The sequence below is a fragment of the Moschus berezovskii genome, chromosome 20, assembly GCF_049115385.1.
Source record: "Moschus berezovskii isolate FMDL1 chromosome 20, NW_MosBer_1.0, whole genome shotgun sequence".
NCBI classification, from domain to species: Eukaryota; Metazoa; Chordata; class Mammalia; order Artiodactyla; family Moschidae; genus Moschus; species Moschus berezovskii.
The window spans coordinates 31,993,297-32,021,264 of record NC_142479.1 but is presented as its reverse complement, the minus strand read 5'-3'; the positions used below and the strand labels follow the sequence as shown (position 1 = coordinate 32,021,264).

Below are 27,968 nucleotides of genomic sequence, written 5' to 3'. Positions count from 1 at the left end.
ATAGCTGAGACCACAAGGCATTTGTTTTATTGTTCCAGGACAGGGAACAGTGGCAGGCCATCAAGGGTTCTGCTTGTGTCTCATCTGAACCTGGGCCCTACCTCAGGGGGAGGGGGTGTTCTTGTCACCCTCAGGCCCTGGGTAGGCTGAAGCTCCCACTTCAGCCTACTAGTTGTGGGTTGGGCTCTCAGGTAGGACACAGTGGGCAAGCAAGTCACACCCCCTTGCTCCAGGGGCATCCTGGACCTGCCAAGCAGTCAAAGAGAGGGGGCATGGGTGCTCCCCCACCAGCCTGAACCAGAGTTCCCTCCCTAACTGCCCAGGCTGTCTGAAACAGAAGTATTCATAAGCTGGGACCTAAACTACGTGAAGTTCTCAGGGGTGACTGTAGTGACATGGAGGGGCCTTTCCTGCACCCAGGGCTGGGACAAAAGGACACGTTCAAGTTTCTGAGGGTAAGGGTTTTTCCAAACACTTTGTGTCGGAATTGGGCTCAGTTTGGTCCTGGGGCGGACTTTGCCCCTCCTGTGTGTCATCTCCCGGGGGAAGCCAGATAGAGCTTAAGTTGAGGAAAGGTTGAGAGCCTGGCAGGGTGGGTGCTGTGAATATCACCACCCTCTTGGGGGCCCACAGACAACTTGGAGAGAGGTTCCATATCTCCTCCTTCTCGATGGGCTGCTGGGATGAAGATGGGAGAATAAATACAGGGGGCTTCTGGGAAAGACCACTCCTGGAGGGGGGCAGGCCTGCAGAGAACGTGGCCATCAGAAGAGGGTTCCAGGACGGTCTTGAACCTGGCTGGAGGCCCTGAACTTTTGATAACCAAAGCCTTCAGCTCTCAGCTGTCCCCCAGTGAAGTCTGTGATATAGTTCTGATTCCTCTGGATATAAGGTATGTGAGCGGGTGTATGTCTGCATAACTGTGTGTGTATGTGTGTGTGTGCGCCTTGCCCATGTGCACGAGAGCCTAAGTGTGGATGAGTGTGAGCCATGGAGAGTGCGTTTTCTTCGTGCCCAGACACTTGCTCTCCGGGGTCCCTGGGCCAGGAGCTGGTGTACCAGGTGGTGGAAATGTGCGAGGGGCAGAATCCTGGGTGGTGACTTCTCCACCCCCAGCCGCCAGCTAACAATCAAGTTGGCTTCGTGACGTAGGGGACAGGGAGTGTGTTTCCTTCCTTAACCTTTAAGGTGAGCCCGACATGGTGGCCGGCTGGGACTTCCAGGCCAAGCAAAGGCTGGAGCTGCTGTGGGGCAAGCTCAGGCTAGGGCCATGGGCTTGGAGCTGGGGCTGAGGTACACAGAGGGGCCAGCAGGGGCCACGGTGGGTGTGGGCTCCAGCTCCATGAAGGCCGAGTAGAGGGTGGTGAGATGCAGGTCTCCCAGTGCCCCGGAACCCCCATTGCCTGGGGGTGCCAAGTCGCCTGTCCCACTGCCGGTCTCGGCCAGACAGGGCCCGGGGGGATAGCAGGGAGGGGGAGCTGGCGGCACTGAAGACGGTGTCGGCGATGAGGTCACCAGTGCCAAGGGGTCAAGGGCCAAGCTGTCATCCTTCAGCTGTTCCCACAGGTTTCCTATTTGGGGGAGAAAACAGGCGTCACTGGGAGGCACCAAGGAGCCCTGTCTGCCTCCCACCCCGCGCTCTCACACTCTAGAGAGCAGGACTGGGGAACACTGATTGGAGAGCAGACCTTTGGCACTAGCTCTGTGACCCCAGAGCTAAGCCTCTCTCCACCCTCCTCCCATCTAGGACAGTTTGAAAGCCATAGCCCAGATGATCTCTGCGGCTCTTTTTTTTGGGGGGGGGGGCAGGGGAGTGGTCAAGGATTTAAGAGCTGCCTGTTGGAAGGGTTGATGCAGATGCTGTACATTCTGGGATTACCCTGTGTAGGGGGCCCTAAGAACTCTTCACCCTGGCTCTTGTTCAGGTTCCCAAGGAAGGTGAATGTGCAGCCCAGACCAAGGATCTTCCAGTAATGCACCGCAGCATCCAGTGAGCTGGTTGGGCTTCTCCATTGCAGGGCCCAAGGAAAAGGAGCAGAGCCCTGTCAGGAAGTGCTCCCCACCAGGAAGCACTGACTCTGGGGTGTAAACTGTGCTGCACCCGATCCTTTTCTGTGTGTTGTGTGACCTGCGTCGCGGCCGGCCAGGGCCTGGGGCTCCTTCCCTGGGGATCAGGGCTGCAGGGTCTGGAGGAAGGGGGCTGAACTAAACCCAAGACTGGCTGCCTGGCTTCCAATCCTAACTCTCTTTTCTAGCTCAGTGACCTTGAATAAGTTACTTAACCATGGTGCACATCTGTGAAATGGGTTGAATAATCCCTCCTACCCTATAGACCCATGTGAGAGAGTGCATGTAAAGTCCCTCACAAGATGCCTGACAGTAGGGCTCAGGTAAATGTTTATGGTAGCCCACATATCTATAGATTCTTCTGAGTCTGTGGAGCCCGGCTCCCCACTTCCGGAGGGGATGCAGCTCTAGTTGCCTTTCTCTAAGAGTAGCTTCCCAAGACCCGGGCTCTCTCCTCATCAGACTGGGAGATCTCTGAGGGTCAGCTGCCCCCACCTGCTTGTGGATGTCCCCTACCCCGGAGGGCACACAGAGGGCCCGAGGCCTGGGTCAGCACCCTCCTTCAAAGCTCCTGTGGCCAGTACCAGGGCCTGGGGGTGCCCTGGAGATTCGATGGGAACGGGTGGGGTTGGCCACAGGCAGAGATGAAGCAGGCGAGATGGGATGGAAGAGACAATCTCTTCCTGGGACCTGCTTCGGCCTCCCCTTCTTCTCGGGGAAGATCTCTCTCCTTCTTCTGCATTAGGTGATGAACTCCAAAAATAGAGTCACTTCTGGAAATGTTCAGAGTCTCAGTTGCTCACAATTAACTATGGAATAGACCATCGGCCCCTTTCCAGCCTGTATCTTCTGAAGCTACTTGGGGGGCATGCACCCTTGGTCTATATCTTCTTCTGAGGCTGTCGAGCCCGGCTCCCCACTTCTGGAGGGGGATATGGCTCAAGTTGCCTGTCTAACAGTAGCTTCCCAAGACCCGGGCCCTCCCGGGCACTCTCAGCCCAGAACTGAGAGTGGTTTGGTGATAGGCCAATTGGAACCCATTCAAGGGGCAAGAATATTCCTCTCTGACCCTTCACCACCACCACCTATTCCCCAGCTCTGGGCTTTCTCTGCTCCAGAACCTGGGCAGTTAGCAGGCTGCAACCTGGAGACTGAGACGAGCCGGGCCACTACCAGCTGCCCCTCTGCAGGCCTGTCCCACCTCCCCCTTCCCGTCCCCAGCTCACCCTGGAAGTCAAAGTCAGTGAGAGAGGGGTTGATGGCATCCAGGTCAGTGCTGAGGTCTCCGTCTGGCAGCAGGGTGTCGTGCATGGTCCTGGCTGGGGAAGGTTCAGCCAGCAGCTTGGCACTGTGGCTAGGTGGGGTGTGGGCAGGCAGAGGCGAGTCCTGGGGGGTGCCTGGCTGGGCCCGCAGCTCTAGATGCCCATCTGGCTGTGGGAACAACGGCTGCGCAGGTCCAGGAGGGGCCAGGCCCGGCGAGAGATGCGAGTATGTCTGCCCATAGCAGGCGGGCACGTGTCCCCCAAGTAGGTCCTGTAGGGGATTCTTGCCAGGAATGGGGCCTGGAGCCGGGTGGATTGAGTGCAGCGGCTGGGAGAGCCCAGCTGGAGGTGCCAGGGGCTGGATGGGACCGGAGCCTGCCAGCCCAGGGGGTGGGCAGCCAAGCAGTGGGGAGCCCAGCTTCTCCCTCTTGTCTCCAATGAGGCTGTCCAGCTCCTCTGAAAAGGCCCAAGAGAGGACACTGTGAGACCTCCTTTCCCCCACAATCGCTCCCAGCCTTGGAAGCACATTCAGGCCCTTTCCTTATTCATCAGCTTTTCTCACCACCCCTACTCTTACTTTAATTTTCTGGCTCTGGACACCCCGGGTCCACCCTGCCGGCCGGCAGCCTCACCTGGCTTGGCCATACTCTTGCGCACAGCAATGGGGTCTTTCCTTTTCCACTTCTGCAGTTCCTCCTGCATCTTGTCGATCTTGGCCGGATTCAGGGCCCACAGGCAGCCCTTGCGAGAGGAACTTCCCGATTTGTTCTCTACCTTCTCGAAGCACTTGTTAAGAGACAGGTTGTGGCGGACAGAATTCTTCCAGCCATCAGGCGCCGTCTGCCGGAGCAGAGCAAGACACGAATTCAGGCCGGGTTCAGAAAGAGCCTTGGCCGTCTGGGCACACAACTGCCACCCACTCTGGGGTTTGTTGAGCTCCTCAGCGACCAGCCCACACTCAGTCCCATCAGTAGTGGGGCAGGGATGGGCAAGAACCTCAGTCACAGTTATTAGTACCTAAAATCTACCTCCATCCTATCCCATGCCCTTCAGAGGACTGTGGAGGTGATTCATACAGGAGGGGCTGGTGGGTGCTAAGGAGGAGGTGCTGCCCCTCCCCAACCTGGGCTTGGACCACTCCCCGATGGGTCTCTGGGCCTGTGCTTGGACCCCTCTGTGGAGAGGGCCTTGCCACCCTGAGCTCCATGAATCCCTCTGAGTGTGAGGACACGTGTGTGTTGCTAAGGATGTGTGTGTGAGAGAAAGTCTCTCTGGTCTTTGTAAGTGTGTGTGTGGGTGTTCACATGCGTGTGCCTGGGGGGCGTGCCCTGGTGGGGAGGCCAGCCCTCAGGCGGGGGATGCTCGTGCCAACAGAATAAACACCCATTAGGAGGCCTGGTCATGCCACCAGTGCAGTAATTGTGCCCAGGGAGGGTTGTAAAAACCATTAGGCTGACTCAGTCGGGTGAGAGGCGGTGGCGGGGGTGCCACTGGGTACTCTCCCCCCGCCCCCCACCGCACCTCCAGAGCTCTGTTCCAGGCTCTATGACAGTCCTGGGCCCAGCAGGGGTGACTGTGGGCAGAGCATCCGCTCTGCCTGGTGAGGTCCTTCTGCGCCCTCACCTCCCAGTCCCTCTCCCTTCCAGCTCACCGTTTCTGCCTAATGAGGGGCTGCCACTCCCTCCTCCCCAGCTCACTTGCCCCAGGGAACAGCCAGGCTGAATCACGTCCAGCAGAACCGGGCCCGATGTCAGCGTTGCTGCAAGTGGTTGGCAGGATCGGCTGAAGCCTTTCCTAGGGACCACTGGCCTGGGTCAGGGGTCTGGTTGAGATGACCCCCAAGGCTCCCAGGGTCATGAGAGAAGACTCTTAAGCCACCAGACCAGCCAGCTAGGGATTCACCTTCAACTCCCTCAGCAGTCCCTACGAGGAGTCAAGACTGTGTGGCCTGGTGGGCAGAGTTAATGGGCACTGGGCCCTTTTACAGCCCCATAAATCTGTGACTTTGGGATGCCAGAGCAGCCCCCACCCCAACCACTTCCTGTTTGGAAGAGGGATGGTCAGCACTAGCAATTATGTCCAGTGGCTGGAACTTGCTCCGTCCCACATCCCTGACTCACAGGGCTTCAGGACGCCCAACTCAGCTGCCTTGGGCATGAGTGTTGCCCACCCTAGGGTCCACTCTGTCCTAGCCCAGAAAAATGATCTTCAACTGGGGAATGAAAGCTAGAGGTGGGGAGAGGATCTTTGAACTCTTCCCTTAGGTGGGTCGGAGGGGATTTGTCAGAGCTGGAAGGAACCTATGTGCCAACTGGTCCAATCTGACCATTTTACAGACTGGGAAACTGAGGTCCAGAGAAGAAAGGGTCCAGGCCGAGATCACATGAGGAGGCAGGGACGGAGCCAGACTCCAGCTCTGTTCCCTAACTCAGGGCCCTGCCCAGGTCACCCCACCGGATTGTCTTTACCACCTGGGGCCCGTCCCATCCTCACAGATGGTTTCTCTCTGAAGTCAAATGTAAACTTGGGAGGGAGGGAGTGATGCAACTGGCTAAGAACAACAACTGGAACCAAAAAAAAAAGCAGTTAGACCTCTTCACTCCTCAGCCCCATAAAACAGGGATTACACGGCTCCCAGGAAAAATAATTAAGCCAGGAAGATGAGATGTAGGGAGGGGCTGGGGGCCAGGCTGGGAGTTGGCAGGGAGGAAAAGCTGAGAGGAATGGGGCAGGGCCCTCCCCCACTTCCCCCTCTCTGGCCTGACTCCTTGAAGCCTTAGGGGACACTCTAAAAGCCTTACAGGTCAATGAGACTTTGGCCCCCTGACATGCCAGGATTTAGAGGGCGAGCCCTGGATGCCGGCTTTGATGCTGCTTGAATCCCAGTGCCAGCTCTCCTACTTGCTACTCTCCCATCCAGATGCTCTGATGGATGACCATGCTTTTTCGTTCTTGGCCAGAACTCTGGCCATCTTGCCCATTCGTCATTTGGTGGCAGCTCAGCAAGTACAAACTTGTTGGAATTCTTGTTTAGTTGCTAAGTTGTGTCCCACTCTTTGCGACCCCAGGACTGAAAGCCTGGTCAGGCTCCTCTGTCCATGGGATTTCTCAGGCAAGAATACTGGAGTGGGTTGCCATACCCTCCTCCAAGGAATCTTCTTGAGCCAGGAATCGAACCTGCGTCTCCTGCACTGGCCAGGTGGATTCTATACCGCTGAACCATCAGGAAAGCCCCTTGTTTGAATATCAACCTCAAATTATCCCCAGACAGCAAAATTGGGAAGATGGTGGGGTCAGAAATCACCCACTGGTAGGTGGAGTTGAGCTCTGGATTACCTGGGTCTCAGCTCCTGCCCTTTGCCCAGGCAGCAGGTGAGACCGTATCTATTAGGTTGCAGGCCTTGGAGAAGGCACTTCTCATACACAAGCTCTGACTTCCCTTGCACCCACTCCAGAAGGAGGGGTTTTTTGTAGGAGGGCCTGGGGAGCCTGCAGACAAGGGAAGTGGGAAGCCAGAAAGCCTGAGCCAGCAGCAAGTGATCCCACCGGCTGTTTGGCCTTGAGCAAATGGAGAGAAGGGTGCTTATCTTGCCTCTAGGGAAAGAGTCTGGTAGAGCCCCAGAAGCCCCTTCTATGATTGAAAGAGACTAGATCCTGTCTGTGGGAAGGTCAGGTGAAACAGTCAGCTCCCTAGGACACTCTAAGACTGTGAAGCCCACACCCCACTTTCTGGCAAAAGTGCAGCTGAGCCTGCCGCCCACGGAGGCAGATCCTAATCTCTCCCAGGAAGGCAATGAGTTCTGCAGCCCCGGCATCCTGGGTCACCTTGGCTGGCTAGCTCCTACCCAAATTCCTCAGTCCCACAGCATCCTGGGGGCAGTGGTGGGAACAGCCTCTCATTTCTTCCCAAGCTCTGTCTCCCCATTTGGGGTAGGTGGATGCTCCTTGAAGCCTATCAGGTTGCCATGTCCACTTTCCACCAGCATGAGGTCTGACTCCAGCCTGCTGTGTGACCTCTGGTGAATAGCTTGAGCTCTCTGTTACCCACAGAGAACTGTCCTTCTGAATGGCAGACAAAGGGAAGCGTGTGGTGGGAGGCACCCTCTCCTGGCTTTCATTCAAACTCATCTCCCACCTCCCAATGGTATCTTCTGGTTCCAGAGAGGTCTGGCTTGCTCCAGGACTTGGGGTTGGTGGGGTGGGGTGGGTTTGGGGCTCACCTTGAAGTAAGGAAAGTGCTCCGTCATAAAATTGTAGATCTCGCTGACAGGAAGGCTCCCAGTTTTACTGTTCTTAAGGGCCATGAAGATGAGGATGCTGAAGGCAGAGAAAGCTCTGAGAGTTGGAACCTCTGATCGGGCCTGGAGTCTTCCCCCACCCTCCTACCCTGGCTGGAACAATCAAGAAAGAAGAGCCTGCTGCAGAATTCACGGGTGCGAGGCGGTTGAGAGGAGAAGGGATAAGAAAGTATCCACTGAAGTTAGGAATTACTGATATTCGAGGGTCTTGTGACATCTGACAGAGCTGGGTTACACTCTTGGCTTTAGTCACTCACTAGCTGTGTGACCTTGGGTGAGTGCCTTAACCTCTCTGAGCCTCAGTTTCTTCAGCTTTGAAGTGAAGAAAGTAATAGCTACCTCAGAGTCGTGAAGATTAAGGATGCTGCCTAGCATATAGAAGGCTCTCATTAAATGGACGCTGTCATTACCAGTCAGCCCTCAGCCAATTGCTTGAATATTGGATAGTAAGGGAGGGAACTACGGTTATTTGAGCCCCTACAATGTGCCAAGCATATTCTCTCACTTAATCCATCCAAATTCCTGAATACTGCAGTTTTTTGTTTGTTTGTTTTTTAAGATGAATAAACACAGGCTTAGAAAGATTAAGTCACTTGCCTGAGGTTTCACAGCTAGTAAATTCAGAGCCTGGACTTGAACCCGGTTCTGCTGGACTCCAAAGATTGCATGTGCTGTTTTCTGTGTACCATTCTGCCTTCCACAAACCCCTTCTCTGTGCTCCTGGATGATGTGTAAGTACCTTTTCCATTTCCTGAGCTCACCCTGGCTGATGACCTGACCCCACGTGAGGCCTGGCACACAGGAGGTCGAGTATCAGTGTCGGTTGGATGAATGAAAGTTCAGATGGAAGGGATCCCAGATGGGCAGGGTGCTGCTGGCCTGGCACCTACAACCCCAGCCCCAGAGCAGCTGCACTAGATCTGGTAGATGCTAAGTAACTGAACCACCTCTGCAGACCTCATCCCTCGCTTACTTCTGGTGGCACTTTGGGGTGAGGCTTCTCTCTGAGTCTACAGAAGGAGGGGAAAGGGAGAAGCGTCCCCCCTAAACTCTCAGTCCCAGGGCCCCAAGAGGCTAGAACCTAGTGGGCTCACCCCAGGGCACCAGCATCTGCTGAGCTGAGCCACAGACATGGTTCCCCAGGGTTGGATGAGAGGGCAGAGGGGAGCTAGTCAAGCCCCCTGCCCCCACGTTGGATTCTTCTCTCTAGCATCCTTTGCAAGTCTACCAGGTATGACTTCCACCCCCCTACCATTACCCTAATACGTCAAGGATTCCATGTCTCAGTTTCCCCAGGGACTTCTCACCCCTTTTCCTTCTAGCCCAGAAGTGCTGAGAGACATACCTGTAGGAGTAAATGGGTTTTGGGAAGAGGGGCTGGTGCCCATCGGTGCTGGCCTGGGGTGCGATCCGCTGGTAGGGATAGTGTGAGGAGCCCAGGTAGGGTACAGGGTAGCTGCTGCCACCTGGTGAGTACTGTAGAGGTCAAAGTGGCAGAGTGGTTGCCATGGTAACCAGTCTTCCCAAGGAAGGGAGCCCCCTCCCCCTACTCATATACATCCAGAGAAGGAACTGAAACTAGATTCTTCTCTCAAGCTTTCTGCCATCCATGGTCATGGGCCCCAAAGGCAGAGCTATCTGAGTCTGGCCAAGGATGTGGCTGTCCTGGGAGGGACTGTGAGGAGATCCACATTCCAGAATTCAGGGTCTCAGAGGGCATCTTCCTCTCAGACCTCTAGGTACCCTGGTTGCCTCGGTGATAGGACAGGAGCTGAACTAGAGGGTGTGAGGGGTAGCTCGTGCCCCTGAGCCCTTTTGGGCAGGTGCTTTGGGCCTCCCCGGCATCTCCTGGAGCGCTTGGGCCGGAAGTGGGGTGTCCGGCCTGGGCGTTTGCTGGGTACTGGGCCCGTTTACGAGTTTCAGTGGCTCTTTGAAAGGGCCGGTCATGGTGGTGGGCAGGTGAGGGTAGGAGGTGGTTTTTACAGCAGAGGGAGTGGCTGCCAGGGATGGCGTTTTATGGGGGTGAGAGGGGGGTAGGAGACTCTGACTCCCCCATCTGCTCCAGGCTGAAGTGCTCTTTCCAGGTCACCCGAGAGACACTTAGTGACTGAGTCACGCTCTCCGCAGACTCCATAAAGCCCTGGGTGCGGCCATCTTGTTCAGGGAGGGGGTGCAAAGAACAGAGGGTGTCAGGACAGAGCTGGACACGGCGAGGCCATCTAGGGTCTGGGAGCCCGTGAGCCCTGCTGTGGCTCAGTCCCTGTTGGGCCAGGCTGCCTCAGGGACACCCTCTCTCCTGGGTCAGACCATGAGCCTCAGGATGGCCCGGCCACTCCAGCCAGGCTCCTCACAGAGTGAGGATGATCCCGAGTTCCCTCTGCTTCCCTCCTTCTCTTTCTTTCTCCCCACAAAGCAAGCAGTCTGACCACCCTCCCGCCCACGTGCCTGCCTCCCTGGCTTAGCCAACATCAGGGCCAATGCCAAAGAGCTGGGAGTAGAACCTGCTCCACAGGCAGGGCCTGTCTCAGTGCCAGGCTGCAGGTGGATGGACCTGGGCGCTGGGCAGCCACTTGCTCTGTCTTGCCCGGTGACTCCTGGGAGCTGCCTGGCTGCTCTGGGGCACTTTTCTTTCTCTTTTTAAAAACCTCCATCCCCTGCCATTGTGGGGCAATTACTTGGCATCCTGTGAATTGGGGAGGAGCTGAGGCTGAGCAGTGGGGTGGGGAGTGGAAAGAGTGTTAGTCTCTCAGTCGTGTCCGACTCTTTGCGACCCCATGGACTGTAGCCCGCTAGGCTTCTCTGTCCATGGGATTCTCCAGGCAAGAATACTGGAGTGGGCTGCCATTCCCTTCTCCAGGGGATCGTGGGGAGGGAGGATAGGGCCAAAGATGATGGGGACTTAGAGCCTCCAACGGGGAAGGTCCCCTAGCCTCACTCCTGGTCTCACCCTGTGTAGGCTCAGGGGAAGTGTGAGGCCAAGGCTACCTAACGAGATAGTGGCTGGCCCAGGCAGGAGCCCGCTGTTTCCTGCGGTGCTCAGCCTGTGTGTCACCCCACTCAAACTCCTTTTCTCTTTGCTCAGTCCTTGTCTTGTTCTCCTCTTTCTCTCCATTTTTGGTTCCATCCAGCCGTGCCCCAATCTCAGCCCCACCCTCTTTGCGGAGACCTCTCAGGCATTGCCTGGGTCTCAGACAAGCCCCACCCACTCCGAGAGAAGGGCAGTTGCTTCCCTTCCTGTGAACCCCTGGTCCCCACCCTGGGTGGCCCAGCCTGAGATTCAGGGCCCCGCTGCCCCTACCTGCCCATCCAGGTGTGCACGTATACACTCACATACACACCCACACATCACACATGAACATAATATCCTGAGACCCTGGGGGAAATTGCCCACCTGCCCCAGACCCACCTGGTGGAAGGGAGGCTGGGAAGGACAGTACATGTGCTGCAAGGGGGGCTGGTAACAGTACATCCCCGGACCACTCTCCAGAGCTGGGGGCTTGACCTTGACTTCTGACCCCTGCTGGAAGGAAAGAAACAGATGACCAGGCTGGACCTTGTCTTTCTTCCTTCCTATCATCCATCTCGAACCTTACACAAAAGCAATTCCACCTTTGCCTCTAGCAAAGCTTATTCCTGGAGAACGAATACAAGAGAAGAGAGTAGGGCGAGGATTTTCCCGAGGGAACTCAGCAGGTTCGTGGTGGAGTTGGAGCTGGAACTGATTGTGCTCCCTAACCGCTCCCCCCTTCCCTGCAAGTGACAGGCTGAGGCTGGGCTGTCCAGGGAAGTGGTGGAGACTTGTCGTCAGTCACACTGAGGCCGCGGAAGGACCCTGGAATGGGTGCACGGCCTGACCCCACTCACCAAGCCTGGCTCGGGACCTGATCCTGGTTCAGAACCACCAGCCCCTCAGAGCAGATCCGCAAAGGACCACTGCTCTGGAATTCCCATTGCAGAGCCAAGGCAAGGGAGCACAGGAAGTGGCCAGACAGGTTGGTCCAGCTGGGGCCCCCAAGGCCCTCCCACTTCCTCTTCTGCAAAGCCCAAGGGAGATCTAGCAGGTTCTCTGGAGGGGGCTAGTGAGTCCCCTCTGCTCTGGGCACCCCCAACTCAGAGCCTCTGCTCTCTGTTCTGAGGCGTCTGTGCTGTGCTGTGCTAAGTTGCTTCAGTCGTGTCTGACTCTTTGCAACCCTGTGGACTGTAGCCCACCAGGCTCCTCTCTCCATGGGATTCTCCAGGCAAGAATACTGGAATGGGTTGCCACGCCCTCCTCCAGGGGATCTTCCCAACCAAGGGATTGAATGGGCACCTCTTATGTGTCCTGCATTGGCCGGCGGGTTCTTTACTGCTTGTTACCTCCTGGAAAGCCCCTGAAGAGTCTACCCAGTTGCTGGTCTGCTGGAGCCCTGTACCCTTTCCCACTCTGGCAAAGGGAGTCTGCAGCTGCTGATGGTGGTGGGGGCCGGATCCTGGCTTCCCACAGGTTGTGAGCCCCACGTGGAGCCCCTAGGGACTCGCCTAGAGCTGGACCCTGAGTAGGCACCCAGACAGCACAGTTAGGGACTGGAAGGTAAACCAGGCCATGGACAGGTGGACCATTCTTCTTGAGGTTACCAGGGGCCTGGGGAGCCAGCATCTGGGCCCAGAGGGTCAAATCAGCTGTGAGCTCTTTCCTGGGTGTGCCCTGGGGTGGCTGATGCAGAGATATCCATAATCGTAGAATCTCAGGCCTAGAAGGGCCATGAATACTGTGTCCAACCCTATCATTTGGCCAATGATGGGGCTGAGCCCATAGAAGGGAAGGGATGTGCCCAAGGTCACTCAGCGAGTCGACCATCCTGCTGTGGGTCTCTGGGCCCAAGTTCTTCTCCTTGGTCTCTATGGGACCTCAGCATCTTCTGCAAAGTGGAGATAGTGGGAACTCTTTGGAGGGTTGTCGTAAGGATTAAACAGGGTACTTGAAAGGAAACATCTGGCACAGTGACCAGAGGCTGGCACTGCGTGGACATTTATGGGGCAGTAACTGATGGGATGGGGCTTCCCAGGTGGCTCAGTGGTAAAGGATCTACCTGAAATGCAGAAGACTTGCAGGAGATGCATGTTTGATCCCTGGGTTGGGAAGATCCCCTGGACCTGGAAATGGCCACCCACTCCAGTATTCTTGTATCTGGAGTAGGCACAGCCCAAACTGGGAGTGGGTTTTCCTCTTCCCAAGGCAATAAGCCTATGGGGTAGGTACTGGTAAGTATACTTTTCTGATGAGGCTCAGAGAGGTTAAGTGACTTGCCCAAGGTCACAGAGTTTATGGGTATGGCTATGAAAGGACATATAGATCTTCTAAGATGCTTTCAAGGTATTTCTATGAATACACCCAGGCCTCATTCTAGGTAAAGAATGGGGCCCGGAAGTGTCCTTTGAGAATACTTAAATCCTCTTCCAACTCTGCATGCTGATGCTAGACTGGAGAACATTGTGCTCTGTGACTCCTCCCTAAGCCCTTTCTCCTGGCCTCTGGAATGTGTTTTTCTTCTCGTATTTACATATGGGTGTGAAGGTCTGGCTGGGGATTCTTGACTTTCAAACAGCTGCACGCAGGAATCCTGACTCAGTAACCTCTGGGGAGCTTCCAGCATCCCGGGGTCTGACCAGACTCCCTGACCCAACTCCTTCGACACCGGGCCAGGTCAGCAACCCCTCCCTCAGCTGACCTGGAGACTCCAAATGAAGCTGAAAGACCCCAACTCTCTGAGCTTGCAAGTGCACACTGGCCCTGAGTAGAAAGGTCTGGAAAGGGGATGGCAGAAAATTTGATCTCAGAAGACTTTCTGGAGTGCCAGGAACTGGCATAGGGTTGATGGGATGTGCGCTGGCACTGGTACTCACCAGGACATGCGGGCTGTGCTCCTGGCTGGGGTAGGGGAGCCCGTTGCACCAGACCTCTGCAGGGAAGCCAGGCAGGAAGGCCTCAGCCTCCCCCACATCCGCAGGGATCTCCTCAAAGGCCTCCAGCGCCCCCGGAGTCTTAAAGGAGTGTCCATCGAGGGCCAGGGCAGTCTGGGCTTCGGGGAAGACATCCTCATGGAAATGTCGCTTGTATGGGTGGAAAGGCACGTGGCTACCCTTGAGGAAGCGCCCGGGACCGCTTGTTGGACCCTCCTCAAAGCCGAACCCGGGGTACTTGTCTGAGGGTGAGAGCCGGAAGGGGCCCGGGCCAGGGCCGGCTGGGCAGTGGACTTGCTCCGGGCCTGGTGACGCGACGCTGGGGCTGTGTGGGGGCAGTGAGGACTCCCGCTCTGGAGGGCCATCAGGCACAAAAGACGAGCAGCTGAAGCCGGCGTGCTTCTGGGGTGGACAGAGGGTAGACAGCCTGTGAGTGGAGGCTGGATGCAGACCCGACTCTGTGCGAGGGTAGAGGGTCTGTGGCTGAGCTCTGGGGAGCCCCCAGTGGAGGAGGGAGACCTCACCCGCCCTTGGAAGCCTCGATCTGATGAGGACGCACCGCTTCGAACCCCGGGTCACCCCTGGTAGGACGGACACATGGCCCTGCCCTGGGAAACTCCTGGACCGAAGGGACAAGCAGAGGCCCAGATCCTAACACTTCGGGATCTGGGAGTCCCTGGGTACTTGTTTGCTGGGAGAAAGGACCAGACAGAAGCAGGGAGGTCCCAGGGGGAAGGGGGTGATGGCCCACCTGCTGTTGCGTGGCCCTCAGGTCTTGGCCTCAGCCCAGGCCTAGGTGCAAGGTACTTACGTTCTGCGGGGCAGGGGAGCCTGGGAGGCCCGGTGCCTGCATGAAGTCCCTTTGGGGCTCGCCCTCCAGCCTGGCGGGGCCTGGCAGCGTGACGTCAGACTGTGGCGGGAGTAGCGACACCATCACCCAGTCCTGGCCTCGAAGAAAGCCGGCTGTGATGAGAGCGAGGACCACGTCCAGGGCTGACCAAGCCCGAGGCCACCCCTCCCACCCGCTCCCTGGGCTGGGACCCTGCCTCCAGCCAGACGTCTGATGAGAGAGAGAAACAGACAGACAGAGACGGACAAACAGACAAGCTGAGAGAAACGTCAGAAACAGAAGGAAGCAGATAACCAGTGTGAGAGACAGGCAGAGAAAGACACACAGGGAGAGGCTGGGGACACGCGGGGACGTGGGTTCTGGTGGCCCCGTGAGCCTGGCATGACGCTGAGGAGTGTGGCCTCTAGGGTTTTCTCCTGTGTCTGCCCCACTCCAAAGGACCCGTGACATTGTGCAGGCCGCTGCCCTTTCTGAGCTTTAGACTTGCCATTCGAAAAACTCGGGGCTTGCACTAGGTAACACGTGAGGGCTCTTTCTGCTCAGACATTCTAGAGTTATAGGAGAACTCTGTGTCCAGCATAGCTGAGTGGTTAACAGGACTCAGCTCAGGGATGTCCCTGGTGGGTCCAGTGGTTAAGAATCCTTCTGCCAATGCAAGGGATGCGGGTTCAATCCCTGGTCCAAGATCCCACATGCCACGGGGCAAGTAAGACCGTGCCACAGCTAGAGAGAAACCTGCGTGCCGTAACAAAAGAGCCCATGTGCTGCAACCAAAAATAAATATTAAATAAGAAAAAAAGACTCAGCTCAAAGCCAGCCTTTTTCTTGCCTTGCTAGCTGTGTCAGCGAAGCTCTGAGCTTCAGCATCAGTCATCTGCAAAAACAGGGAGAGAGAGACGCCCTCATGCAGCTGTGGGGTTAAATGAAATCATGTACATGAAGAATTGAGCACAGTGCCTAGCTATAGCAAGTGCTCGATACATGCCAGCTCTCCTTATTAACAGCACGACTAATATGTCTCTTACTCTTACTAGCCTCAGCTCTCTGCCTTCCTTCTCCACCACCTACAAAGGGCACTTTCTCCTGAATTTATTCCTCTTTGCCCCCTGGTGGCTCAGACGGTAAAGCGTCTGTCTACAATGCGGGAGACCTGGGTTCGAGCCCTGGGTTGGGAAGATCCCCTGGAGAAGGAAATAGCAATCCACTCCAGTACGATTGCCTGGAAAATCCCGTGGACAGAGGAGCCTGGTAGGCTACAGTCCATGGGGTCGCAAAGAGTCGGACCCGACTGAGCGACTTCACCTTCACCTTCACCTTCACCTTGCCCGAGTAAACTCTGAGAAAGTCTACCCTGAGCTGAGGGCCTACTCTGGGCTGGCCGCTACGTAAATGATTAGGAGAACTTTCTCATCGGTTTGTCAGAATAATCCTGTGAGAAAGGTGCATTATTAATCCCACTTTCCAGATGAAGAAACTGAGGGCTCAGAGGGTTTACGTGACTGGTTCAAGTCACCTAGCCAATCCTCAATAGAGTCAAGTTTTGAACCCAGATCTGGCTAACTCTGGAGGCTATGCTCCCCTTAGTCTCTTTGCTTGGTGGGGGTCAGAGTGGGGGTGCCTGAGCTAGGGGGCCAAACAAGAAAAGCCTGAGGTTAACACTTACCCAAGACTCCCCTCTGGTAGAGCAGGACAACTTCATTTCCCCCTCCTTGCTGTCCTGGGAGCTCTGGGAGGGAGGGCTGGCCTCAGAGGCCCCCTGTGTGCCCTGCCTGGGGTTGGTACATCTTTGCTAAATAAGCTTATCGCTTTCATTTGACAAGGGGGTGGTGGCAACCGGGAAGGGAAGGCATTTGCCCTAAGTCCCTCAGAGGCTCAGCGGTGGAGGGGGCTGGGAGCTGGGGTCCAGGTGGGGGGCTGGGGGAGGCTCTCCCGCCCCTTCAAGAGTCCCTGCCGCCCCTTCTGTGTTGCAGTGCCGCTCACTCGGCAAAGCTAAATGTGGCGTGACCGGGGAAGCGCCGAGCTGGCCGTAACTAGATACCGCGGTGGAGCAGGCCCCGGGCCGAGGGGCAGGGCAGCCCATCTCTAGTTCTGCTTGAGCGCCCGGCCTGGCCCCTGCTCCCTGGAAGCCCTGGACAGCTAGGGCCCGCCTGCCCCGCTTGGCCCCGGGCCAGACCTGCTCTCCCAAGGCCTTCTCCATTCCCTCCTGACAGAAGGCGGGGGTCCTTCCTCCCCCAAGTTCTCAGGTTTTGTAACACATGGGGTGGTGGTCGCTCTCCTCTCTGGAGGCAGAATAGCACATGGTGAAGACCAAAGGTTTTGGGAATTCCCTGACGATTCAGTGGTGAGGATTGTGTGCTTTCACTGCTGAGGGTGTGGGTTCAGTCCCTGGTCAGGGAACTAAGATCCTGCAAACGGTGTGGTGTAATACACCAAAAAAAAAAAAAAAGAGCAAAGGCTCTGAATTGGGGATGACCTGAATTTGAGTCCCAGCTGTCACTTTCCTGGTTTGGTGACTTTGAGAAACTGTGTGATTCTCTGTTTCTCCCTTTGCTCCTGTGATCACGGGGTCTGGGGACCCACCTCACAGGGCCGTCATGAAGATTAAGGGACATGATATGTACCAGGTGCCTGGCACGTAGAAAATGCTCAAGGAGGTATCGTGCACATCTGGATTCATTGGCCAGATGTGGCCGTGGCTCCTGACCCCAGACTATTTTCCCTGATGGTCTCACTGCTTCAGGCCTGGGGAGACTGGCTAATGACCCCATTCCCAGATGACAGCTGCCCTTGTAGCCAGGCCCTGTTTGCCTGGCCTTTACTCAGCTTGGCCCCAGGGGATTCAGACCCCGGCTCTGCTCCTCTGAGACATGAACCTGTGGAGGCCTCTCTGAAACTCAGAGTGGGCCACCCCTCCTGCGTAAGTTCTGGCCTTTCCAGAAGGGCCCCTACAGCCTCTGTCTGCCCTTCATCCTGGCAACAGCCCCAATGTCCTGGGGTGTTATCGGTAGCCCAGGCCGAGTTCCCGTAAGTCAGACGCCTTACCTGAAGCCTTCAGTTCCCAGCCATGACTTTCATATCCTGGCTTGGCCAAACCACTACCTCACTTCCTCTAAGCTCCCGGGGACAGAATAAGAACCAGGGAGGTTAGGCAGAGTTCAGAGGCCAGTGTCTTGATTTGCACTGAGGATATAGATGTCCCTGGATGAACCTCAGTGCAGGGTTTCCTCTGGGTAGGTTTTATAAATGATGACTCCAGATTTGATGACAAACCCCGTTGATTGCCTCTGCTGAAGTCCTGTTCTACAAATCGGGAAAGGAGGTCCAGAGAGCTTAGGTGAGTTGCCTAAGGACACACAGCCCCCAGAAAGATGAGATCCTTCACCGACTGCCATTTCTAAGGGTCCTTTTGCCTCAAGGGCTGGGCAGAGGGGCTTTCATTGATGTATATGGGGTGGGGACTTCTGTCCAGCACAATGAACAACTCACTGCAAAGAGGGAGGTGAGGTTGCTTTGGCCTCTGACCCCTTTCTCAAATAGCCACGGGGTCTCCTAAAGTTGGATTAGCTAGTTTGGAAACTCTAGAGTCAGGATTGGGTTGGAATCCCAGTAACAGTGGGACTTTGGTTAGGCAACTTGCTCAACTTCTTTTCTTGGGCTTCAGTTTCCTCATCTATAAAATAGAGCTAATAATACATACCTCTCTGGTGGGTTAGATGAAATATTGCTTGTAAATAGCTTAATGCATAGTATGTACTCAATAAATGATAGCTATTATTAATAATTAACAGTGGGACAGAGTATTTTAAAGCTTGAGCTCTGGGGGCGAGGACCAGGAAAGGAGAAGGAACTGCTCTTTCCTGCCTCTCACCTCATCTCCCTGACCTCATCCTCCTGCACTGGCAGAGGCTGAACTTCCCTCCTCCTGACCCTCTGGCCTCAGAGGTCATTTTAGCCATTCCCCTGAGGGAGAATGGCTGCAGAAACTCCCAGGGATTAGAGTAGGAAAAGACGGGGGGTGACTCTTGCTTTGGATCCCCCAGGAGTCCTCTCTGATGGGCGCTGGCCCCTGCATGCAGGAGGAATCTTCCAGTGAACACTAACCTTTACCCCACCTGCTTTAGTTTCAGAGGGCACAGTGGGATGTATGTGTGCAGATCTCATCTGCAAACTATTGCAGGAGGTCCAGTGAGCTCTCTTCCTCCCTCAGATCCCAGGAGCACCCCTGATGGCACTCAGGACTTGTCACTCAGTGTGGGCTCCTCCACTCACAACCTGCCCCTTTTGGGGCTGGAGCTAGGCCAGGGCTTTCAGCTGGTAGACTGTGCTCTGGGGCCCCTTTGACTATGAGGACTTTCCTGATCACAACTCTGCGTCTATAAAGTGCTCGGCAGTTCACAAAGCACTTTTGTCTCTCCTCTCTCATCTCATTCCCCCTTTGCCTCAGAGAGCAGCAGGCAGCGGTGCCCTGGAGTCAGCTGGTATGGGCTTGTTAGGGCCAGTTATACAGTTCGCTTTTGGTGAAATTGGCCCAAATCCTCAAATTGGCAGCGGTAGGAATATCTATCCAAGGAAATTAGCAAATGTTACAGATCAGCCCCCCCGCCTTTTTTTTTTCTGGAGAACTGGTGGGTGAACATTTATCACATAGGAGAGAAAGGTCATTAATCCCACTTTTCAGGGTAGAAGATTGAGTCTCAGAGAGAATGACATGCCCAGGGCCAAACAGTTAAGACTGAAAATATCTCCTGAGTCTCAGGCCTCAAGAGTCCCAATGACACCCTCAAACATACTTCAAGCATGCAACCTTGGCTAAACATTATCTGAAGACCGGTTTAGCATCCAGGTATTCTGTCTAACCTCTGCTCTCTGAACTTCTCCACCTTCTATGATCTTGCACGAGAGGGAGGGCTGGGGTAGGGATGGAATAAATAGACTTGGTCTTCCCTGGAGTCAGAGGGAAGAAAGAAATGGTCTTCTAACCTGCATAGAAGGCATGATGAGGAAGAAATTTCCCCAGGAAGTATGACCGTGGGATCAACAACCCTCATGGTGGCATCTCTGCTCTGTGTCCTTCTCGCAAACAGCCAGGCCTTTTGCCCCTTGTACCCAGCACCCACCCCTCAGAGACTTTTTTTTAGTACCCCAGGAGCAAAGCAGAGGGAACATTTGTGGGGTAGGGTCAGGGTCAGGTAAAACCCTGTTTGCTGGTTGTGTGACCTTGGACAAGTCACTTCCCCTTTCTGTCCTCAGTTTCCTTATAAGTAAAATGATATGCTGAGACCATTTGCATCTAAAGATGCTGAAGCTGGTCCTATGGATGTGTCTGTGGTCCACAGAGCTGTCATCTCTGGGCCCTCATCTCTGCTCTTCCTTCAGGAGGAAGGAAATCCTCAAGGAGACCAGGAACAGCTGGGTGAGTTATTATACCCCAGAAGGGAGGTGCTGTATTATCACTCCCATTTTATAGATGAGGAAACTGAGGCTCAGAGAGGTTAACCTGACTTGCTCAAGTTCACTCAGCTAGTAAATGATGCTCCCCACGATTCAGACACTGTCTTCAAAGCTAGGGTGCTTAACCACTATGCTCCACAGCCCCACCTCAGGAACACCTCAGCTTCCTTGCTCACACCTGGAAGCAGAGTGGCGGGTGAGGGGCAAGTTTGGCGGTTTCCTTGGGAGGGTCTGTCCCTGTACCCCCGTGGGCAGCTGAGTCACAGAGGACACTCAGGGCCCTCACTGGGCTCTCTCTACACTCCCTCCCACCCGGGCTGCTCCTACCTGCCCTTTATGAGAGAGGTGGAGATGGTGGAGTTCCGCCTTAATGGTTTCTGTTGCTGGCTGCGGCAGCATGTTTTACAAGGGGTGGGGACGGTGCCCAGTGCTGCCTGTGGCCCCACCCGGGGCTCCACCCGCCTGGCTGCTGGGAGGGGTCCCCTGGAGCAGTGCAGTAGTTACCTAGTAGGGGTGGCAGGGAAGGGCCCGGGGGCCACTCCTGAGGCTGGGCACCCTGGGATCCTGGGAGCCTGGGATTTCTAGCTCCGCTGCTCCCATCTAGGTTGGAGGCTCTGAGGTCGAAATCCTGTCCACTCTGGCTCTTGACCCTGGCTTGGTATCACGACGTGGGTCAGCTGTCCCTGCCTTGAGATCTGATTAAAGTGCTCTGAGAAGCAGCTACAGATGGAAGGGGCAGAGGGTGGAGTGGGGGAGAACAAAGGATGAAGAGCTATCACATCTCCCCTGGGGTGCTTTCCTCAAATCTGACCCACTGACACCCTGAGTCATCCCCATCCCCCCAACAAGGACTCTCCTTCAGCCATTTCAGTTACTCCCCTGCCTCTGGAAATAGGCTGGTCCTAGAGTACCACTCGGTATGTCTGTCCTGAAAAAGCACTTGAAACATCTTCCATGCCTGGGGCTGACCTGGAAGTTCTTCCCGGTATCTAACCTTAATCTCTCTTGCTATCTTAGTCCTCCTGACCTCTCCTTCCTGCCATTCACCAAGAGCTAGTAAGAGGCAATGGATTCAGTCCTGCTCCAGGATGGATCCCAGCCTTGCTGTGGGTGTCGAGCTCCAATAGCTTCCTCTTCTATTCTTTACCCAGCACCCCTTCCTTTCTACCATCCCTGAACACCGTGGGCAGCTTCCCATCTCTCCAGTCCGTTCCCAGGCTCTGCCACCCAGCCCCAGCCCCAAAGGAACTGAATCCAAGCACTCACAGTAGGCTCTGGGCCATGGCCACCATCACGGCTTCGGGGAGTCATTCAGCCCAGCAACTCCCTGGGAGCCTCCATCGAGGCATAAATACTCCCACATGCCTGGACCAGCCCCCTGCCTGAGGGCTGGGGCGGGGCTGCCTCCCCAGGCCAGGCAGGCAGGTCACATGCCCCATAAATGCCACAGGACCACAGGCCCTTACCAGCAGCCTTGGGGAGACCTACTGGGGCTTGACTTTTTTTGGATGGATGAATGATGGATGGATAGAGGGAGGGATGGGTGGATGAACGGAAGGACAGATGGATGGATGAAATGGACAGATCAAAGGACGGACAGATTGATGGGTGAACAAATGACTGGATGGGAAGCTGGACAGATGGACAGAGAGATGAATAAGTGGACAGTGGGCTATATTAATGGGTGTCTTTGAACTGTCTATGGATACTCGTTTAATAGATGGGGAAGAAAGAGATGCTGGTTTCAAGGAAATAAAAAATGCTATTCTTCAAAGCTCCCATCCGTCTCTTTCTGAGACATTCCTAACAGACCCCCTTTTCTCCTCTGCTATGGCCACCTAGTCAGAGAGACTGGCTCTACTGGGTTCTCCTTAGGGTCCATAGGTGACTGTTTCTAAAATACTGATACTTCCCACCTAAACACTCCCAGCCCCCAGGAATCTTTTGGTCCTGCTTATCATTCACGGTCTCTTCCTCCCTCCTACCTACTCTGGAGTTCAAGCTCTGAGGCTGTTGCTCCCAGAAGCAAATTCAACTTGCCATCCAAGTTTAGCTGGGGTGGGAGGGGGGAGAGGGTGGTGCACAGTGCAAAATTCTCATTTCCAAGAGCATGAGACCCTTACACAGGCAATTTAGGGAGAAGCTGCGCCCCCATCCCCCACCTTCCCCAGGAATTTTTAAAGGCATGACTGGGTCTGATGGTGAGAACAGGCCTGGCAAGGGACTTGTGTGTGGACCAGGTGACCTAGAACCCCTGGGGGCCTGACGAGGGAGCTGGGCTCCTGGGAGGTGGGGACTGTTTGCTTGCTTTATCCTCCTGGGTCGGGGGGGCAGTGTACAGAGAGCAGGTGTCTGATTTCCAAAGAAAGTTCCTTCCAATCCTCAGTCTACCCAGCTGTTTAAGGGATCCAAGAGTGGATGATGACATGGGGAGCGACAGAAGGAACAGGAGGATTTTTCGCAGATGATAAAATACGGCCTTCATATTACAACGACCTTCTTCCAGCCACACTGGCTAGAGTGGGTGAGGAACGGGCTGGGGGATAGGCTGGAGTTGCTCACCTCTGAGCACCCTTTGGCTCTGTGATCCAGTGTTCCAGAAGTCCTGCCCCCATAATCAAGCCACTCAGGGCTGAGCCTGGTGGTCCCATTTCCTGTGGGTACCTTAGTAACTGGCTCTGCTGGTGATTGGAAGCTGAGGATGTGAGCTGTGAGGCCAACAGGATGACTGGGGCCTCGTTTCACCTCATCCTGTGGCTTGGCGCTTATTATCTCAGTGCCCCTCCTGCCACTAAGCCTCCCCTCTCCCCTCACAGGGGTTCCTTCTGATCAAGGATCCCAGAAACTCCTTTCCCAACTCTGCCATCAGCCTGCGCTAGTCACAGAAATTAACCTCATTTCCTCCTTTCTGAAATGGGATCCTCTTTTTTGCCCTACATACCTTACCCGGCTGTCCTGGGGGCTGAGTGAGGACCAGGATGTCAGAATTCTCCGAGGAAGACAAACCAACACCATGTTATGATACCCCCATCTCTTCCCCTGGGACCCTGGATCCAGATTGGGAAAGAGGTGGAGGCTGAGATCTTTGCCCCTTCCACTATCTGGCCCTCCCTGGGTGCTCTCCATAGCAGTGGTCCAGACCCCTTTGCGCCTGCTCACCTTAGTGTGGGCATGGGATGAGTCAGGAACCTACCATCCCTTGAGCCAGGGGCCTCTCATGCTCTGTACATATCATTATCAGAAGGACTGCTCATTATTGCCGATCTATTATTAGGGATATTAATTCTGTCGCCACTACTAATAATACAGATCTAGTACCAGACAAATACACACTGGTGGTGCCCCCTCCCCCAATGCTGTCCAGAGCACGTGTGCAAAGGATCCTCCTGGCATTGACATCCCAAAGAACTTTCTCTCCAAAACCCTTCCCACCTTGGGCAGGTTGGGCCTGAAAATGAGAAGGCCCAGAGAGGCTGAGCCTCTTCTCCAAAACCACATACTCCTTGGGGTTCAGTGTGGGCTCAGGGAACTCCTCTCAGAGGGAGCTGGGGACCCCTCTGATGGCAAAAACTGCTGCAGTCACTCTGCTTATGCCAAGTGGAGAGTCTGAAAGTTGGGTTTTATGATCACGGGGCCCTGTGTGTGTGTGTGTACATCCTCATGCACACCCTATGGCTTCCAAGACTGATGGACTGGTGTAGCCTGGGACAAGGCTGTGGAATTTACAAGTGTAGGTGGGATCTGCAACTGTCTCTGGGCAATCTGGTTCCAGGGACACGCCCTACTCTGGGAGTGTGTGTGTGTGTGTGTGTGTGTGTGTGTGTGTGTGTGTGTGTCTGTGTGTGTGTGTGTCTGTGTGTGTGTCTGTGTTGGTGCCCAGGTTGGCTGTAGTTTGTCAGAAGCAGTACTTTCAGACTTGGGAAACAGGGACTGAAGTAGACCGATCATATGTATCCTCCCATGAGCATGGGTGGAGGGTTAGGGTCAGATCTCTGGGAAACTCAGTTGCATCCTGGCTAGTCCTGAGGGGTGCCCACCCTCTGGAACTTCCAGAGTAGCCATGGGAGCATGGGTTTCCTTTTCTCTGTGACTCACAGCCAGCTCTAGAGTCAAGTTCCCTGAGAGATCACGATTCAGCTAATTCTCTCCCCAGCCCCATTAATCTGAGCTGACTAAGCAAGAACCACAGGCGGGGTAGAGACCCAGGGATGCTCACGACTGCAGTCAGTCCTAAACAACCCGACAGGCTTTCTTGCTTTAGCTGTCCATCTCCTTGCCTTGGGCCTGGCCATGCCTAATAGGATGGGTTATGTTCCCAGCATCCCCCCACAAATGCTGCCACTGCCTCCCTTGGGGGCCCTCTGAGGGCATTCTTCACCTCCCCATTTCACTGGACACACACCTGCAGTGTCGAGAGACCCATTTGGACATCATACTTGTCTTGTTGTACTTGAACTCATCTTTACTTGTGCTTGGCCAGCATCCAGCCTTCAAGATCCAGATAGGATCAGGAGGCTGAGCGCTTCTCCAGAGATGATCCTATCCAACCCATTTTGTCCTACTGGCTGTGGCTCTGGGCTTTTCCTGAACACCGGGAAAACACAGAGGACATAGCAGGACCTGGCAGGGGCATCAGTGAAGGGCACTGAGTTCCAAAGGGGATCTCTGATGGAGAGACCCATCTAGGGGAGGTGGAAATGGTATGGGATGGAAGATGGGGTTAGGGATGAGGGTGAAGGCAAGGTAAGGAAGAGAGCGAAGAGAGGAATGGGGTGGTGGAGGGGAAGGTGAAATTGGGGTTGGGGATTGGACAGGAGGAGGGCTGGATCAGGGCTGGAGATGAGAATGGGGGTATAGAGTTGGGCTGTGAAAGGAGATGGAGCCGGAGTAGAGGGGTTACAGATGGGGTGGGGTGGAAGTTGGAGATGCAGAGATGGAAGATGGGGCAAAGGATGGGAGGGAATACATTGGAAAGACCAAAATTATTCAGGGACCTTTGATGCTCCTGAGAGACGCACTCTCCCAGAGGTCATCTTGTCATTCCCCTGCTCCTGGGCATGTTGCCAGCCCAACCACACCCATCACAGATCAATGGTTGCCTCTCCACTCAGGAAACCACCTCCTGTGGTCACATGCATGCGTGCTAAGTTGCTTCAGTCGTGTTTGACTCTGTGCGACCCCATGGACTGCAGCCCACCAGGCTCCTCTGTCCATGGGGTTCTCCAGGCAAGAACATTGGAGTGGGGTGCCATTCCTTTCTCCAGGGGATCTTCCCAACCCAGGGATGGGACCTGAGTCTCTGATGTCTACCTGGATTGGCAGGCAGGTTCTTTACAAACACTAGTGTCACACAGTTCAGCTGAACTCAATTTAAAAGGCTGAAGCATCTCTCTAAAGTCTAATGTCCCTCTCTCCTGCTGCAGAAACCAATCTGTTTGCTAAAACCTCCCCACGCCCACCCTGCAGCCTCAGCAGGGTCGGTGGGCTGTGACTGAGAAAGAAAGAGCGGAGGGCATATCTATGGGACCTCTGTCCCTGGCCTGCTTCCGTTACCAGGGAGTAAGGGGAGGCAGGCAGAAGAGCCTCCCAACAGCCTTCTTCTCATTAGAGCATGGAGTCAGAGAGACTAACAGAGGGGCAGTGGGCATAGGGCCTCATTTCTGTCCCTTCCCGTACACCAGCTCTTCAGAGGTTTCTGTGTGACTTAGTCTCTGGATAGGTGCGTAGGCCCTGTGCAGGCAGTGGGGTTTGTGCTAACCCATGAAGACTCAAGCTGGAAGGAAGGAGGTTAGACAAGAGGAAGGACTTCCTGGCAGAGAAGGATGGAGAGCCACGGGAGGTAGTACTTTCTTCGTGGGCAGACAGAACTCTCCACAGGGAAAAAGGAAGGCTTTTCCCGAGACCAAGGTGGGGCCATAAGACAGCTTCCCAGAGGGCAAGTGTTACCAGGAGGCTTTCGCCTTTGTCTCTAGCCGCCCCAAGCCTTCTCCCACCTCACAATGAATGAAGGCACAGCTGTTGGTTGGGGGCCATAAGAGGTCAGTTTGTGGCTGAGACAAAGATAGGGAGCAGGGGGGTGCTCCAACCCCCTAATTTTTCTCTTGCCTTCCCAGGAGCAGAATCGAGAGAGTTCTGGGGCTCCCTGAGCCCCTGGGAAATAGAGTACTCTGAGAACTCCCTGGCATTCCCGGGAGAACAGGTTCCTGGCCTTGGGAGGTGAGTGAGGCGCCGGGCCTAGGGGGGGCAGCGTGCCTCGGCAGGCCCTGGAGCCCGGAGCTGAGCTCGGCAGAGGCAGCAGGGGCGGGCCCGGGCGGGGAGTTGGGAGGACATGCGCCTCTCCCCACGGCACCTTCCCTCCTGGGGACCCGAGCCTCCCCCAGGACCTAGCCCCACTTGGGCCCTGCCTGGCCCACCATGAGATGGGGGAGGGGCCAGGAAGGGAGGCGCTGCCCCCATGGGTTGGAGATGCCTGCCCTCTACTGCCTGCATCCTGGGGTCAGGGAATGCCCACAGTGGTCAAAGGGGCTGAGCTGGGCCCGATAGGGACAGGATGGAGCGCAATGCCAGCCTCCCCATCTCACCCTCTGATCAGCCCAGAGGAACTGGGTTTTATCAGGTGTGAAAAGAGAAGCCTAAGGGGGCAGGCAGAGCTGGGTGCTGCAGCTGCAGAGACTTCAGACTCCAAGAAGGACTTCAGGACTCTGAGGGAATGACCAAGTTTCCTCTCCCTGGATTCAAAGAGCGGGAAGAGGGCAGACCTGCCTGGCATGGGAAATGACCAGCCTAGAGGTTGGGGGGACAGATGAGAAGAGTTCTCAGAGGACATGCCCTCTCCACTCGGTCCTATTCCACTGACCAGCTGTGCCTGGCCACAACACAAACGTGTCTTCCTACGCCTGTTGGTGCAGAGACAAGAGGGAAACACGCCCACTTATTTGAGTCTGTTCTTAATCTAACTTGGACACTGGTGGAGGGCCTAGGGACTCCACGGGGAATGCCAGAACCTTACCTGATCAGATGGGGGTGGGGAAAATCCATGTGAGCCCTAGAGGAGTCTTCCTTCTACTCTGGCCAGTTTCTTAAGGTCCTTTGCTCCCCAGACCCCCAGTTCCAGGCATCAAAGGTCTGAGGGCTACCAGCACATCCCAGGTCCCTCTCACCAGGCCTCTCGGTTTCAGGGTTCTTGAGGGAGAAAGACATCCCTAGGCCTCTGGGGAAGTCTGCCCTGAGCTCAGCATCACGTTCTGGCTGCAGCACCTGTTTGCCACCTGTCTGCTTCTCCACCAGCTGCATCCTCCCTGTGGCCCAGGCCTTCCCGCAGGCCCAGGCATCTAGACCCCAGCTGAGGCTGCTCAGAGATGTCAAGTGATTCCTTGATCAACACACACCCTTAGCACCACCAGGGCGAGGGCGATCCCCTCCCGCAACCGACTCCAGAGCTGGGTTCTCCCCTCTCCACTTGGACAAGCCACTAAATTGGGAATCTGCCTCTGTCCTTCAGCTCTAATTTTCCAGTGTTAGCCCTTCTGAGCCCTTATTTTCTCCCAGCACATGGTGGCCAAGCATACCCTCTCTAACACACGGAGATACGCACACATGCACACACAAAATCCACCGAATGCCGGAATGGAAAACCACATGACAGCAAGAAAGATTGAAGTCAGACAAATCTGGAACAGGAAGAAGAGGGAGGATCAAGGAAAAGGGGGGTCCTCTTTGGCCTCCAGGCACTCACCCCACTTCCTGATTCTCCTGTGAGCAGCAGCGAGAAGGAAGGGAGCACCCAAGTGCTCCCACTCACCCACAGGACCCGTTAAAAAGGCAACCCCCCCTCCTCATTGCCTGACCCAGCCCTGCTGGCCTCCACGGCTGACTTGGGCCGGGTCTCCTCTTACCTGCTCAGTGAAGCAGGTCGGCGTGGGGGCCAGGGTCTGGGGGGCCAGGAGCTCCGTCTGTCTGTCAGTCCGTCAGCTCGGCCGTCCCGGGTCTGTGCTGACATCAGGTGAGGGGAGGTAGCTGCTGGGTGAGCCAATAATTATGATATCAGCTTCCCCTTGCCCTGAGGGGCTGCTGCCAAGACGGGGAGAAGAGCAAGGTGAC

At 55.5% G+C, this 27,968-nt stretch overlaps 1 protein-coding gene across 4 annotated transcripts; it reads right to left on the bottom strand.

The window, feature by feature from the left end:
* Positions 1–5: 5 nt before the first annotated feature.
* Positions 6–27,860, bottom strand: FOXN1 (forkhead box N1). 4 transcript variants are annotated; one of them, XM_055395944.2, is made up of 9 exons: positions 27,764–27,860; positions 14,379–14,530; positions 13,511–13,969; positions 11,034–11,147; positions 8,973–9,103; positions 7,550–7,646; positions 3,962–4,169; positions 3,294–3,785; positions 6–1,571 (listed from the first exon to the last, which is right to left on the bottom strand). In XM_055395944.2, the coding sequence occupies exons 2-9, from the start codon at positions 14,499–14,501 to the stop codon at positions 1,258–1,260; spliced, it is 1,938 nt and encodes a 645-aa protein (XP_055251919.2). In that variant the 5' UTR covers positions 14,502–14,530; positions 27,764–27,860; the 3' UTR covers positions 6–1,257. The 4 variants fall into 4 exon arrangements, with proteins under 4 accessions (XP_055251919.2, XP_055251942.2, XP_055251934.2 ...); XM_055395967.2 differs by having other exon boundaries at positions 11,034–11,144; XM_055395959.2 differs by having other exon boundaries at positions 14,379–14,510.
* Between the last annotated feature and the right edge of the window lie 108 nt (positions 27,861–27,968).